General features: G+C 42.7%; 1 protein-coding gene across 2 annotated transcripts in view; it reads right to left on the reverse strand.

Moving 5' to 3' along the window:
• CHN1 (chimerin 1) overlaps positions 1 to 17,428 on the reverse strand; it is a 90,100-nt gene that overhangs the window by 6,220 nt on the left and 66,452 nt on the right. For both annotated transcript variants that reach the window (XM_005415870.3, XM_031059059.1), the window contains one exon: positions 9,158 to 9,242. In XM_005415870.3, the coding sequence (XP_005415927.2) occupies positions 9,158 to 9,242 (85 nt within the window). The remainder of the gene's footprint in view (positions 1 to 9,157; positions 9,243 to 17,428) is intronic.

Raw genomic sequence — 17,428 nt, forward strand, 5'->3', positions numbered from 1 at the left:
TATGTGACTTAGTTCTTTCCAATACAGTAAACCCCAGAATTCATGGCTAGGTTTAATTTCCACTAAGTCAGCTGCAGCCTGCTGCTAAAAGCACTTTGTTTACTTAAAAGGCCTGTAAAACAACCGGATTTGTCACTTAGGATCCTCTGGTTGCAATTAAAGTTTGGCATGTCACCTTCAATCCATCAAAACTTGCTCAGATCCTGATCCAGATGAAATGGCTGATTAGAATTCTCTGGAGGTCTTTCTGTGCAGGAGTGACCTCTGTTCCTCCTGAGGAGCAGGGAATGCATGGGCAGGGAGCTATGGTGCTGGACTTCCCTCCTGGCTGCAGCTCTGTGCTGTGAACCCACTGTGGGCAAAGCCTCCCAGCCGAACCCCTGCACACACACGGTGCCTCAGGGCCCTCTGGGCTCTCCTGGGCACAGCCCAGACCCCACTGCTGCCCCTGCCCGCGGGGAGGAGTGCTTTGGGTACCTGGGCTCCTCAGTGCTGGCAAAGAGGGAACAGGGACAGCCTTGTTTCCACCCGAGCACTTTAAATCCCACATTTACTCAAGTGCTCCAAGACCCCAAAGTGACCCCAAAGTGACCCCCAAAGTGACCACATGCCCAGCATCTCCCTACCTGTAGTTTTGGGGCACAGAACAAAGAAACTCTGAGCCTGCCAGGCAGCCACCTGCCTTTCCTTTAAATATCTGTGCCCTGTGCCACATTTTGCCTGAACTTTGAAAAACCAGGTCTCTCTGTGCTTTAAATAGGGAACCCACATTCACAGAAACATGTGACCTGAGCCCTCTAGTGAGTCACTGCCCCAGGTGTAACACAGCAAGGAGAAGCTGTTCTGGCCTCCTCCAGGTCCTGTAGAACCAAATCAATAAATGTTTGTGGAAATGCACAGATAAAGTAAGATTTCTTTGGTGTAAGGTTTGAAGACTGTGTCATTAGTAACACCAGCACTTTTAAAAACAAGACAAAATACTGAATAGATGCTATTAAAGCAGTCTGCTTTCAAAATAAAGAGAAAATCGAGGAGTAAAAATAAAAAATAGTCAAATAATTAGAGGCAACATCTTAACACGCACACAAGGGAAGCAAATTGAGAGCACGTAGGAAATCTTAAATCTTGACTTCCTTTATTTAGGAATAAACCTTAACATTGTAATAATAGTATTTACAAATGCAAATATAATTATTGTACATACAATTCCTAAAACTGCCTCAAGAAGCACCTCTTCCAACAGGTATGAAATATCTGTCTATCAAAAATGATGGCTACAACACTGGGATGGCAGCACCTCACTCATGAGAACTCATGAAGGATTCTGTGAGTGCAAATTAGCTGCTTCACACAAACAGCAGTATAGCTCAGAGTTACATTTCTGGGAACCCAAGGATAATTAAGAATAAAATACACAAAAAAAAAGAAAAAACACATACTCCCAAATATCTTACACTTGAGTTAAACCAATTATTGCCTTGACTGAGATCATCTTCATTATATTTATATACAAGAAAGTTTCAATTCATTAAAATCAATTTACAGAGATGCTTTCATTGTGAAAACCTTGCTTCTGACAGTAATTGTGTTATTGCTAATCCCATAGAGTCAGACAGGCTTTGAATCTGACCTCATTAATCCCAGAATAATAATTACAAATGCAGAAGTTAACTTTTCTCCTCTCTCATTTGTTCTTCCTTTGCATTTGATTAGATTTTATGCACCAACCCACTGCTTAAGGGCTTATCAACACTCCTGAGAAACATATAAAACCCGGAAATATTTCAGACACCTAATGTTTAGAAAACATGTGAGCCTTATATTCAGGATTATTGGGCTGTGTGGTGTCCTTGTAATAACTAAGGCTTCTTGCCTCTTGTGTAAGCACAGAAAACCATCTTACTTTAGCAATTTCATATCAGTAAATATATCAAGGTTATTTCAGTGAATTTACAACAGAAGATGGTATTTTTTTCCAATGAAGAACCTGAAACTCACCAGTGCTGTGCTTCCTGAACCAAGTGGGCCTCTAACCCCAGCTGACAATACTTCATAGAAGGCAGAACATCCATGTCTCAGTCACTTCACTCACCTCTGGTTCAGCTGATAACTAAGGATGATGTCTTGCTAACTCCACCAAGCTCAAAAGCCCCATGGCAGGAGGTCAGTCCTCCTCTCCACAGAGCACCGGCAATGTTCCAATTTTGGGCTTAACTATACTCAACTTACTTGTCAGTCCTAAACAACAGGAATTGCACTGCAAACTGAATAGTGTTAAACAAAAAAAAAAAAAGTCCTCTGATCTCACTGCAGATGCTTTGAAAGCTCCAAAAGCCATTATTTTAGAATCAAGTGGGAAGGAAGAGGAAAGCCAAGTCCTAAATCTCCCTGCTGCATGCTGCCGTGGGGTAAAGTCTTAGGACTGCTTGCCTTGTTTGCACATGAGCTTCATAATTTGGCTGGGTTCATTAAGACCAAGAGGATTAATTTAATTTCAAACTGAGGGTCTATTTACTTTTCATTATGTCAAAATAAACCCAGAATAGCAGCTTTACTCTGGATCTAAAGTAACCAGGAGCCTTACCCATTTCTTACAGAACCTGCTGGCTGGTGAGGAGCTTCAGAGAAATCCCCCTAAAGCATTGTATCTGCTGAGAAATCCCCCTAAAGCATTGTATCTGCTGATAAATCCTAGAATAATACAGGACAGATGTAAAAGATGTAGTCATGAGCTCTTGCAGGTCAATAGTAAAACTTCTGCTGACTTCAGTTAATCAGTTTCACCTTATAGAGATGATTTCTCAGAAGCAGAATTGTAAGTAATTCTTACTGTTCCTTTTACAGTGCTATCAAATTGTGGCCAGCTTTCAAATACACCACATGGACCAAAACCAATGCAGTCATAAATCCAAGAGTTTATAGGAAGTTTGGAAATTTAAGGAGGGTGCACAGACAGTAATTTCAGATGACAGGTCTGAAAGTCGGTGATAAGTTGCCCTGGCTTTAACAGCATATTGATCTAGGAGTTCAGATGGGCTGTGACATTACTTCTATGAGAAGTAATAAATTTAAAACCAGCCTGACAATAGTTTCCTATGATGCCTAGAGAAGGTCTGGTAATGTTATAGAAACAGCTAGTACTGATGTTAGTCCACAGGGCTAACAGAACAAATAACATGTTCATATTAAATGCATGAGCAGAGCCAACAGATAGATGTACATTGCTACTGCCCCACGAGCACACAGAATAAATATTTACAGAGACTCAAATATACTTAACTGTCATGTTTTGTTACACTGTTGATTTGACTTCAGTCAGTTTTAGATTTCCTTTGGTTGATGATTTACTGGCTAACATGGCTGCTCATCATGCTCCATCAGAATGATATCATGTGCTACATACATCATTCTTAATCTCCAAATTATTCCCCCCAAAATTGATGTGTTCTATCACTCTGAAGAGCAGCTTTAAGAGCTAAAGGGTAGATATACATTATCTGCAAGAAGTCTTGAAAGACTCTTCTGAGATTTGTGGTAAGTGTAGGAGGATGGGAAGTATGGAGCTGCAGTGCTGGCACTGAGTGCTGCCTTGGGCTGGTCCAGACAGGGCAACACCCTCACACCTGAGCTGACACAGGAAGACAGTGGGCTCTACACAAGCAGAAAGTACTGGCATCATTCCTTCCTGCAAGGGTGAATAGGTTAGAAAGCCATTTGCTCTCATGCATCACTCACGAGCTCGTAGCTTTTCTTTAAAAATTTAACACCTTTTCTGTAGCAGAGGGAGCAGCGTTTTCTGTTTCGTGGGATGCAGCGTGTTCCAACAGGCAAGGGAAGGTAGCAGCCCCAGTGGCCCCACGTGCTACACTCTGTGCTTCCAAGCACAATCCAGAGGGGTGCTGTGAAGGTCTGCCCTCTTCCTCCTCCTCAGCTGCATGGCTGCAACTTGGGTGGCCACACTGGAGCTGCCACAGTGCCTCGAGCACGTGCTATGTGTTCATCTGCAATGCACATCTGGAAGCAACCCTGGTCCCACCAGAGCCTTAAGCCACTTCACTAAGCAGCCCCATGGCAAAAATTGCTTCCATACCTATGAGTATGCTCCCTAAAATCCCTTTATATCCACATCACTGTACCATGCACTACAGGGTACATTATTTTAAGACAGGAGTTTCAAGAGGGCAGCTAGTTACTTGGCAACATAATTACCTAATGCTACTGAAAAATCAGGGCTGATGAAACAAAAAGGAAAAAAAAGCCCATCAAACCAGCCAATATTCCCTTATCTCAAATCAAAAGAATACTTACATTTGTGCCTCCAAAACGCTTAGTGACAATGGTTTCATTTTATAGAAGTTTTGCAAGATTAGAGTCAGTTTGCTCAGGAAGTCCCCAGGCTTCCTGCCATGACACCTGCCTACCTCCTCGACAGCTCCCTGCCTGGGCCACTGCCTTGTTCAAGGCTTCCAGGTCTGTGTGGGCTTGGAGATAAAGCTGCTTTTAGGACTTATAGTTTCAAGAATATATAGCTGCAGAATAGCTTCCCCTTGGGAACAGCTCTGAAGCAAGGCTCTGCTGTCTGATTAGCATTTCAAAATTCTGGAGCTCATTCCTCGCAGGAACACCACCAGATCCCGAGCTGGTGAACAGCTTGTCAGGCAGCACACACCTCCAACAGCATCAGCACCTGCTGATGGGCAGGGGCTGCTGTCCAGCCCCCTTCCCACAGCCCTGGCTTTGCTCTTTGGGTCTCTACTGGGCTGACTGTCTGTGCCCACATTCCACAACCAGCAGAATCCGGGTGCCCCTCTCAAAAGGAGCTTGGATGTGTTTGTAAGGAACAAGCGTGGGCACGGGGGAAGCTTTTCATGACTGAGCCATGCAAAATACCTTGAGAGTGGGCAATGTGATGAGAACAACTTGCCTTTCCCTTTGCTGACTTTAGTCACAAGAGCATCAGCTGTTTTTGCAGGCACAGAAAGCATGAGCACTCTGCCTGCACGATCAATGCCTGAGGATGGGCAGGCTCCTTTGTGCTCTCCTCCATCCTTACACACCAATGGAGCAACACAGGGCTGTCCAACACAAAAGATTCATAGCAAGGCAAAACAAATAGCAAACGAAATGGGGCAGCTGCGCACCTTTCAACTGCTGGAGAAGGAAATGGATGAAATGGGGAAATTAAACACTTTAGCAGTAATTCACAAAACAATTCTGCTTTGAGACTGTACTTTAGTTCTTTTGAAAATGAACTCCCAGATCTTACTGTGGTCAGGGCTGGCAGCAATATTGCTTGGGGTCTGTCAGTGGGAGCTGATTATTTGCACACTGATAGTTCAGCTGCAAATTAATTTCTATCAGTTCTTCAGAGAAGTTACCTGCTCCAAGGAAAGCAGAAGATAGGAAATGCTATATGTGTAGCAGGATGAGATAGTCTGGAGCAAAACTATGAAGTCTGCAGCAATGGTGCTTTGTGTACAGCCTCAGAGGGTTGTGCTGCCTTGTGTTATTAGGAGCAACCCAAAATACCACCAAAAGCATCCAGGAAAACAGATACATTAAAAAAAGTTACCTTTAAGATAAGCTAATTAATGCTTTGTAACCAGCCTGTTAAAAAATCTTCTGCTTAAACTGCTTATTCATGAGGAACAACAAGCAAAAGTGTGCAGGGGAAGGACCTGGAGAGCTGGAGACAGGTGCAGCTTGGCAAATCTACTGATCTGCCAGTCTACCATTCCACTTGGGCAGCACAGGAACAGCATCAGCAATGCTCCAGTCTGTGACAACACACTACTCTAGTAATGCTACTGCAAGTTACATGTTTGTATCATTCATAAAAAGAACCTGCTGGTGCATATCTGCAAATTTTGTTTGAATAGTGTTACCGTTTCTCTTCTGAACACATTCTGGGCACTGGGATGAGCCCTGTGAACATAGGAGAGCTTTACATAGGAGGAATGTTAACTAAGAATATATTTTTCTAAGTTCATGCATTGGATTTTGTTCTGGGGTAAAATCATATGTCTTCATTAACTTCTACTGACCTTCAGTGTTTAAACAAAGTGATGGTATTATAACTTCAAATACTTCTTCAGTCCTTTCTACTTACATACTGCACCCACCAATTAATTTCCTACAGGATCCAAATCCCAGACATCACCCCAAGTTCTAAGTTTGGAAGACCATGAAGTTCCTCTCATGTTTGGTATTTTGTATTAATCCCCAAATCTTTGCAGTTTAGGTAACACCCAACATCTCATTTCAACAAACAACCATTCATCAGGTGTGCAATGTGGTGCCTACATTTACCTCTCATCTTTAAGGTAGGAAAAGACACAGTCCTCCTTCTTCATCTACCATAAAACCTGAACAAGGATAAGTTAGGGATAATCCACCTTCCAGGAACTAATAATACAGGACTGCACCTGACAAGATCCTGACCACACTCAAGTCTGTCATTTGGCAGAGACACATTCAGCCATGCTGGGCTGAAACAAAGCCTCACTCCAGCTGAATTTGCTAAGGCATCCTTGCTGGTTGCTATGGCATGTGTACTCTTATAAATGTTTAGTTCTGGCTGATAATTTTTTAAAAGATTGGCTTACTTTGTGTAACATAAACTATCAGCCATTAGAAATAAGCTCTGTTTTTTCCACTGGCTCTTCCTCCTTTCTGAAATGGGTGACATTTATCTTTGCTGTCCAGTCTTGGACTGTCCTACACTTCTCTTTTTGCATGTTTTTGTGCTTCTGCACAGAATAGGATTTTAAATGGTTGAGAGTAGTCCATGCAGTAATCCATTTCTATTTGTTAAACTCATCACTTCTGTACAGCAAATAGAGTCCTCTTGAGATGTGCAACTGTTTGCTATAAAAAGGAAATGCTTTAAAAAGTATAAAATTACATATAATCTATGCAGTTTTGCTTGTAGGTATTTTCAATAAAATGATTATACAGACCACCAAACAGATTTCGTGGATTTCCCTGAAGTGGCATTGAACCCCACTTGAATTCAAGTGGGCTGCATCCTGCTAAAAGCTGTAATTTCTTTTTTTTTGGTACAAACCCACTCTGAAAAGCAATGGCCTCATGTGGCTCCTGGTTTACTGTGCTTCATTGTTTCCATATTAAAATGACTCAGTTCAGAAGGAAATTTTTTTTTGAAGCACTGTAAGACCACATAAACTTGGCCAAACTCCCACCACTTAAGCCTGAGCTCCCCTACATCAGTACATTAGCACTGTTCTGTGACTGTGCACCTCCAGTATTTCCCTGAAATGCCCAGATCTGGGCAGCTTCTGGCTCTGGTGGCTGCACAGCCTCAGCTGTGGGAGCAGGCAGACCCTGCTGCAGCCTCACCCCACCCCAAATCCCTGCTGACACTTCAGCAAGCATGATTTTAAAATACAAATAAGACATAGAAACTACTGGAAGCTACCAACACTGATGTGAAACCTCACACAAGACAGAAAGCCCTAATTATAGTTTCTGAACTTATGAAGTCATCTAATACATATATGCTCCTTATGCTGCAGGGAGGGGGATTGAGGCATGCAGTACTTATTACCATCCTCATAAGGAGGAAAGAAAACCAGATTTTGGAAGCTTTTGGAAACCCACAGTTTAGAAAAATCTGCATAAATCCAGAAAATCAGCTGTACTTAAAAAGAAAAAAAAAGACAGTACAAAATAATAAGCACTTTGGATTTAATTGTAAAAGCAACAATATTAATTCCACAGTGCCATGCAGCATTGCAAGCCTTCATACTGTTTATTTTAATTCTTTTTCTGGATCAAAGTTACCTAACATTGATCTGAAAAATATTTGATATCTCTCCTAAATGCCCAAATGGAGGAATCTAAGGCAAGGAATAAAGATGGCACACTTACTGATTCAAGTGTAATCAAAAACATACTAATCAGAAAAGCAAAATCAAGCCTCCTCTTCCTCTCCTAGCACTGTACACCCTGTATAAAATCAAGAGCAGTAAAATGTACTAACAATCTTCACTCACAAGTGGAGGACATGGCTGTAATCCTGTATTCTAAGTAGAGGGAAAATACTGAGAAAGGAAATGCCATTTTTGCATAATCATGTCTTAAAACAGAGCTGCACTCTCTTATGCTCCTGGACAGTGCAGACTGTAATGGTAACAACAAAATATTGCATTTAAATAGTTACGGGTGAAGAATTTAAAAACATTTAAATCCTACGTGGCTAGAAATTATTTAAAATATTACATCATTTTGCAGTTCTGTGATAAAAAGCCTTCTTATTTGCTTGAGACAAGACTTCAGAAAGCTTTAGACAGAGCAGATTTTCCTAAATTAGCTTGAAAATTCAGTTTCCAGGGCAACGTAAGCAGGTCTTCATACATCAACATCTCTTTGCACCATTTTTATAAATACGGTTTGCTAGAATGTCATAAAATACTTTTTAAATACAGCAAACTATTTGGATCACTTTGATCTTTTTCTCTGCCTTTGAAAGAAAGCCGACTGTCCTTTCCTTTCAGAAGAACCTTATCAATAAAACTGTCCAACTGTTTTCCTTTGGAGAGGCTTTATCCAAAAGTGCCTGCAGTGATACCCATGCGTGTAATACATTTCTACCAGCACCTGAGTGTTTATGTAACATTTCAGTAGGCATCCTTATTCATCATCCCTTTTCTTTTCAGTCTGCAAGAAGGAGATGTGATTTAGGCTCCGTGGCATGCTGGGACTCAGCTGGTTTATACATAAAATTAACCTGAATGTCTGTTTCACAGAAGCAATGTGGAATTTGCTGAGGTCCACCTTGCACATCAAGATCCCCAATGACTTTCTCACACCTACCAATACATGGAATGGTATCAAAGAAATAAAGCTAACTGTGCCTCTGTCTATTTTCTCCTCCATTCTAAAAGGGTGGGAGAAAAAAAAAATCTCTTAAAGATGATTGTCTCCTCTCTGTGAGTGCTGGAGGGGTGCTGTGCATCACTCCAGTGAGTCACTGAAACAGATACCTGAAACATCAGCAGCAGAGTGGACACATCTCCTCCTTCCACTGAGCAGGGAGCAGACTGCCCCTGGCCCCGTGTCACAGCAGAGCAGGCTGCACATTACAGAGTTACAAGGTGAGGAATGACTCAGGAAAAGAACACTGAAGGACTGTTACCTGCACATTTTACTCCCTGAGCAATGAGGCCCCACATGAAGTTGGCACAGTATTCACACCAGTGCGGGCCCCTGAACGTGTGCACCTGGAAGACAGCAGCAGAAAGGAGAATTACAGAAAATGAGCCACCATTTCACAGACATCAAATCAATGCATGTAAACAGTGCAGAACTCCTCTTCTTTGAAGGTACCACATGCAATTTCCGGAAGCTTCCCTTCATCACTGCAGGAAAGGAAGAAAGGAACTAAGAAAGATTTAACAACCAAGGCTCTTGTAGACTGTGGAAAACCAGAGTCCTCCATCCTAAGCCATCCAGAGCAGCAGAACTGGGTCTGTGGGGTCTGCTCCAAGACCAGGGCTGAGAGGCAGGCACAGCCCTTCTCCCACCTCTTGGCATCCCTCTGTCTGGGCAGGACTCTGGCCACAGGGCAAGGCTTTTGCAGCAACTGTGCAAGAGTTCACTTTTCAGTCTCAAATGCCTTCTGCTGTGGTCTCCTCTTCATAAGGCACTGTGTGAAATGGGGAGAGGGCTGCAAGATTCCACCTCACATGGAAAGAGTCCTGCCAGGCAAAAATACCAGTGCCACCCAGAAATACTGTACATTTGCCTAGAGACTTTCCAGTTTAGAATAACTCCAACAGGAAATTAATTTTCTTCAGACTAATGCTATATATTGAAAACCCAAAATGAAAAAAAAGAATCCACTGAACCAGGAAAAAATTCAAAGCTAAAGAAAAAAAAACCCCAATACTTGCTTTCATTCCTGACTCACATGCTTGTTACAAACCCTGCAGCCACCATTAACTGCTTCTGATTTCATTCTGATAAAGCTCCTGCTGTAGGAAACCACAGGATTCTTTACAGAGAAAATCATTACTTCCTTAGCCAGCGTAAAAGGCTTTGAGCTGCTATTTAGAATAGACAGGCTGAAAATAAAATTAGTAGCTGATGATCATAAAGAAATGAAATTTGCAGTGAAATACAGCAAAACTTCTTCAGGCTGGAGTCACTCAGTTCCTCCGAGTTACTGAATGGGTGTGGGAGCAGGCAGTAACCTCACATGTGTGCAATGTCTGGTCGGATCAGTGTGGAGCAGGATGGAGAAGGAGCTGGTGGAAATGTTTGTTCCTGACACCTGCACACAGCTCTGGCTATGAGCACTGAAAGAAAGGCAAAGTGGCCTGACTGAGGTGGCAAGTGTCCCCCATGCCACTGATGTAAGGGGCAGGTGGACCCAGCTGACACCCCCCAGGTGACAATGCAGAGCAGCACCCTGCAGTTCAGGCCACAGCTCAGTTCTGGCCATAGGAAGGTCTGCAGCCTCCTGGGCACCCTCAGAGCAGCAGAGACATTGCTGAAACAGTCTGCAAAGTTACTGCTGAATTCACCAAGTAATTCACATGCACATCTGTGCCAAGTGATTCCTGACTGCCTGCTCCAAAGCAAGCACAGGCTGCCAGTGCCCTGCCCTGCCTGTCCCCAGCGCTGCCTGCTCTGTCCCCACTCATCCCACCTGCCTCTGGAAGGTGACGTGTGCTCCTGAGGCCTCTTCTCCCTGCAGCTCTGGCTGACTTCCACAAAGCAAATGATGACAAGACTGTCAGCAGCTGTACTCTCCATTTTCTTTTTTCCTCTCACCACAAAGAGATTTTTCACACCATTCACTTCGTTACCCACCTGCACTACCCACATCCTTTGGACTTTCTTCCTCAGACTGGTAGCTTTTATCCAGGGTTTTGGCAGTGTTCTCTTCCCAGAATAAGAACATTCTAAAATCCTGAAGCAAAGCATTGTGTTTTAATGCCTGCTGGACCAACAGAACTGTTTCAGGGAAACAAAGAAGGCATAATTTGGGTCGCCATCTTTTTTTTTTTTTTTTGGGTCAAATTCCCCCTGAAACATACTTCTTTAAAATACTTCTCAAAAATCCCATCAAAGAAAATTGAAGCAAAATTGACATTTCAGAAGTCTGGACAAGAAAGAATTTCTTTTCACAATATTTTTCAGTTTTGTAAGTTGATTTGGTTTCAGTATCTTTGATTGCACAAAGGAGGGGAATTTTGTTTTGTTCCTTATAATACTGACCGATACATTATTAATTCTTTCTAAATAAAAAGAATTATACTATCCTACCTTGTGCCTTTATGGTTACTGATTTCAATTCATCAAACATCAAATCACTGAATGTTCTATTTGCTGAAGCATTTTTAATGTTGTCCTTAGGTGCTGGAGTCCCAGCTTGGCTTCTCCAGAGCCACCCCCAGTGTTGATACCCACTAAACCTCAGATGTCCTATCTATAAGTGGCTGTTTTGGCAGTGACCATTCTCCCTTCTGGGCATCTTGCTCCCCACCACTGCCTGCATGTTTCCATCTCCTCCTGATTCTCCTTAGAAACTCTTCTGCAGGGTTTATCACATCCCAAATCTGCCACTCCAACCTTTTCCCTCCATTTTTAATATTATGAACTTTTCTAATGAGCTCAGCTTCTCTTACATGAAGTAGCTACGACTCACCTAGAGTGTACCACAGCCAGCTCCCCTGGTATCACCCTGGCTCTCAGCCTGCTGCTCACAAGAGTTTACATGACTCATCATCAACTTTAAAATGACAAGGACAAGGTGGACTTTCCTCTTCCCTACCAGCAAACACTGCCTGTGCTGGTTGGACTGACTTTACCCTTCAGAACCACTGTCTCAGCAGCATTAGCACTTCTGTCTCATCCCATGCAGCCAGGCTTCATCCAAATACTGAAATGCCTTTCCATATCATCAGCTGGATTTACCCAGAGCCTGCTCTGCTCTATGCTGCCCCATCCAAATTACTATTTCTTATCCATTATTCTGATTGCAAACTCAAAGCAGATTAAAAGGTGAGGGTAGGTTTTTCTGTGTCCCATGATGCTCAGCCTTGCTTCATCCTTATGAGATGGGAGGTTCTCTGGCAACATTAAACAGGAGGCCCAAAGGCCACAATGTCCTTCCAGCCCTGGTGTAAACAACCCTACAAGATCAGCTCTGAAGCCTCTGCTTCTGAGGGGCTTCTGAGCAGTGCTTTCTTTTCCCAGAGCATCAATATTCCCACTTCTTGCAGTGGAACTGGACACCTAACCCTGCCCTGCTCTGAATACACACCCTCCCTGGGAATTAAATCAGACATAGTGAGTGATGCCAGGAAATACTGAAAAATTGGTCTTCTGAGGTAGGTCAGAACAGCCTCCAATCCTAGTTAGAGGATGGGTGGGGTCTGGCAACTAAAAAGAAACACCTTAGCATCCCTTTGCTAGTTCAAGAGCCAGCACCTGCAAACAATACTGCATTTATCACATGACACATTTAACACAGCATTCTGATTTTATCTTTAATTCCCAATTCGAAAAACTAGCCAAGCAACTTGTCTGTTTTCAAAACTAAAAGATGATTTCCAGAAAAATTTCTAAAAACACACCCAGCAGAGTCCCAGAGCTCCTGACTTAAATTACAAGGGGTTTCTTTCCCCTTGTAAAAAAGATCATCTGCAATATGCAGATTTTACTGTCTTATAAAATGTGAGAGAGCAGGATTGCCAACTGTGGCTTTACGTCTCCCAATCCTTCCATTCTCACTCCCACCCAAAAATCTCCTTTTCTCTCTTTCCAAATGGGAATAATTTTTTAAAAGAATCTGGAAAATGAGTGAGTGGGAGAGCAAATTAAACTGGTTTTAATCTTGATTTTCTTCTGGAATTTTACAAATTAATTTAAAACAAAAGTTTAGATAATTTTAAAGACAAATATCTGCTTGAGAAACTATATAAAATACTATTACTAAGCTGTCCTGCAAGTCTGAGGTAAGAGGAGAGTCTCATGTTAGGTTTATACCCTAGGCATTTCTATTTAGAACTCTCCTGCACTATCAACAAGGCATAATAAACATGTAACTACTCTGAACTATGGAGGAGAAGCTTTTTGCTCAGGCTTAAAAAGTATTTTCTTAACACAAGGAAAAATAGCTTAATTCTTGTGATTAACAACTCTGACTGTTAGAAAATGTTACTTTGTTTCGTATTTAATTAAAATTTTTTTAGAAAGGATCAAATTTTAGGAGAATCAAATAAAAAATGAGGCAGTGGCTCTGACAGCAGATTCTACCACAAGCTGTGAACTCCTCAAGCAGATCTCTCCCCATTATTTCTCAGGCTCTATAAAGGTCACTGCTGAAGTCAGTTACCCGTGCATCTTGTTACTCCACTTATTTTTTATGCTTTTGGTTTTTCCAAGGCAGTTATTCAGCTACCCTTGATCGCTACCTGAAGATCAGGAATGAGCCAGCAGATAATTTTTATTCTTAATTGGGGGACTTACATTTTATCACATGTCAAGGCAGGGACGAAGAGAATGAGAGAGTATCAGTGAAGTGCTGTGCAAATGTGATATGAGGGAAGATGGTGGATCAACAGAGCTCTAGCAAAGCCACTGACAGGAAGAAAACAGGGCTGGATTTGTCAAACTATGGTTATAGAAAACCAACACTGGGCACATATAACAGAAGTGTTTGGGACAGGATACAAATAAGGCTTCCTTCGTTGAGAGGCTGCTGCCACAGTCCTCCTGAACGCTTGTTCCATCAGACCTTGCTCCCTCCAGAGCACCCCTTCCACAGCCCTCCACACCAAACTGCTGCTCAGAGTGATGGGGTCTGGAAAATCCAGCCATTGCCATCTGTTGTGGGATGGGATACATCACCTTGGAAAAGGATGGGAAAAAATACTGCTGATCTATACTCCTGGGCTACCAGAGCCTTACACTTCAGGCAGAAGCCTTGTCAGGGCTCAGAGAGGAGACCAAGTGTACCAGGGACTGAACACGTGCCACACCCCAGCCTTTGCACCACATGGTACTCCAAAGGCTCAGGTCTGCTGGCTATACTGTCCTTCAAACAAATTCCCAAGGATGATGAGACACTGCTGATGGAGACTGTCAGTTCAGTGGTCCTAACTGATGTGCAATTCCATCAGCTGAATTCTGCCTACTGGGGCTTTACCAAGCTTTAAACTGAATGTGGGAGACATTGTAGATCCCAATTAGAACGATGAACTCAGCCTGTATTATTAACATCTGTTTTCCCTGTCACAGCTGATTTTATCAGGCACTGAGCACACCCATGCTGGCATCCAATAGGCATTGTCCTTTTCATCCATCCCTGGTCCAGAGATTGCCTGGATGGGAAGGTTAAGAAGAGATGTGAGTGAAAAACTCAACCATCAGTTTGGGCAATGCTTCAATTTGTCCTTGTATCTATTATGATGATTAGATAGTGCCTCTAAAACAAGGGTCTCAATGCACTTCAAGTATTCCAGCACATGGTAATTCTCCTGGGAGGAAAATATTGCTGCTGACAAGTAATCTGAGAAGCCAGAAGACTGCCATGACAACCCACATGGCAGAGCAGTATCTGCAAGATAATTGCTTTCACCTGAAGGTGTAACAGAACTGAATGTAACCGAGAGCATGCACAGACCTTCTCCAGCCCTAGAGCTGACTCTGCTCAGCCCAGCTGGGGTGCCAGCCATGGGGAGGCAGCCTGGCAGCTCCCCAGTGCCTCTGTGCAGCAGTTCTGGAGAGGAGAGCTGCTGTCAGAGCTGCCTCGCCCAGAGCGTGCGGTATAAATAGCCTGGCTATCGCTGCTGGGGGCACTGGGAATGTGGGGCAGGACAACCTCCCTCTGCATCCTCACCCACTTGGAGCCAGAAGCGCTGTCAGACCTTGTTTACTCTCTGCTTTGCACTGCCTGTGTCAGCAGAGATGGAACAACTGGAAATTGAGGTTAGCTTGTGCTCTACAGGAGCTGAAGTGAAAAATGAGAATTGCAGGTTGTTGGCTTTTTTGCTTGCAAATTGAGTGAAAGTGGCCACCTTTCTTTCAGGATGGAAAGCTGATTTTCTTTGAATTGATATCTGGAAATGGGAACATTTTGTATTTTATTTGAGGTCCAACTTACTCGATACATGTCTCCATACAAAAAATTCTGAAACTAGAGGTGAAAATTGAATATAAACCTTAGAATTACATATGTACCTGATGCATAAATAGAATATAAACCCCTGAGAGATTCCTAAATGAATGCTTTTGTCACAATCCTAAGGCTAATATGGAGGAAAAGCTGTTGATGAGAGAGCATAACACGCACTAGAAGCTTCTAGAGGCAAAGTCCCAGTCCTCCCCAGAGGAGCACTTCCTAGCCTTGCCAGAGAAATGGGCTGGTCTGGCTTTGGGCTGTGCACAAGCCAAACTCACAGGATCCACACATGCAGACTAAAAAAACTGCTGGTGTGGTGGGAAGAAATTACAGCCCAAATAAATAAAGTATTTAGAAGAAAGGCTTTCTCTCTCTCTCTCTTATTTTTTATCAGTGGCAAAGCCTGAATTCAGGGACTAGCACTAGAAAACCAGAAAGGTTTAAATAACATTGCGCTATTTGGAATGTGCTTTGGAAAAAAAAAAGTGCAAGTAACATTAAATAAATACTTTAGGAGACTAAAATCCATCAATGCCTAAAAGCTTTTCTGGACTGAACTGCCTTTTGAGTTTCAGAAGGAACAATATAGAGCAGATGAGGTCTCCACAGAAGTTTTGTGGAAGTTTTTTTTTTTTCCAGTTATGTTCTCCAGGTATTTTTCCTGCCTTTGAACCATTTTTCCCCCTCAAGTCCTAGGAGTCTAATAGAAATATTAAATTTCCTGAGGTGTTCTTATCTGTGGGAACACACACTGACTCTCCCCAGGGATTATGCTAGAGGCACCCAGTTCTCTCTGAATATTCATTTATTAGTGCAGTGGCTCAATTAAAGATATTTCAAAAATATGTCCAGTGCCAGTTCTGTTCCTAATAAAAAATCCAGCATCTTCTTTTCAGTGGAACTAGATCAATTTACCCCAAATCAGCATCTGCCCCAGTTTTCAGAACATCAGAAATAGAAATGAGTTCATGTCAGAAGTCACAGAAAAATGGCTCTGCTTAATATAGTAAGAGTTTGTTATAGTTTCTGGCCTTTTTGAAGCACTTCTGCATTTTCCATCTCCCCGTTTCCCAGTGTTTAGGCATGGCTCTACTGAGAAGCTCTCTAGAATAAGATGTGGCATGGAAGTGATTTGCTATGACTTACACTAGCAAAGCACCCAGCACAGATGCAATTACCCCAGTGAAATCTGGGCCAGTGCCAGATGAGTTATTTGTTTCCAAAATGTGATACAAGTTTCATTGGCAGAGTAACTCTTGTTAATATCAGCAGTCTCTTCATTGAAATGATGCTTCAGTCTGTCTATACTAGCAAAGTCTTTCCAGGGACTGGTCCTCACCCGAACCTTCACTCCCCGTGAATATTTAAAGTTATATTCTACTTCCAGTTACTTCTGGAAAACCATGCTGCCTCTGGTCTGGAGCTCCCCATTTGGCCCTCCAAGCAGGTCACCCTCAAAGAGAAAGCCAGGATATTTCTTCAGTCGAGGAGGGGGTGAGGAATCCCAACTAACAAGGCTCATCAGCACCTTGGCTGACTCAGTTTAAGCAACCATGGAAAAACATCTCTCTGGAAGAACTGTTGAAAGGGAATTATGTTGTTAATCTTGACTGATTAAGCAAGCAGTCTTGCAACTGTTATTTTATACAATTAATTGACCGTCCCATCAGCACTAGTAAGATAGTGACTAAGAACAGCATGAGAGTACCCAGCACTGCACAGAGTTAGCAAAAAATAAATCTTCTGGAGATAGATGTAGTTTGTGAAATGCAAGAGAGAAACAAGGCCATATCCTGGGGAAAATGCTGCATGGAAGCACAGCTTTCAGTCCAGCCCTGACAGGCACAGACACCTTCTTGCCTCAGCGAAGCACCATGGACTAACTGAGGCAGAAGAGTGGTTTGTGCCTTGGACTAGGGGCAGCAAGGAAACACCTGCAGGCTGCTCTGCTGGCTCAAGGCACCAGGAGCCAGAGATGTCTGAAGGAATACCTGTAACCAGCCAAGGGAGCTAAAACTTCCCCAGGGCTGATGAGTCACAAAGCTGAAGGGGAGTGAAGACCTTTAAGGTGTTTTGTCCAGGCTTATTTTAAATTTGCCAAGTGATGAGGAGGTTATTGCACTGAGTAACAAATTTCACAACCCAGGAGATTTCTTGCTGTTAATCTCAGATTTTCACGTTCCTTTTAAACTATCATCCCATAAATCCCAGCTCCTCTTCCACAACTGCCCTCCTTATCAAGAACATTTTTCAAGTATAGTTTTATCTCTTTCC

The sequence above is a fragment of the Geospiza fortis genome, unplaced genomic scaffold (genome assembly GCF_000277835.1).
Source record: "Geospiza fortis unplaced genomic scaffold, GeoFor_1.0 scaffold112, whole genome shotgun sequence".
Classification (NCBI taxonomy): Eukaryota; Metazoa; Chordata; class Aves; order Passeriformes; family Thraupidae; genus Geospiza; species Geospiza fortis.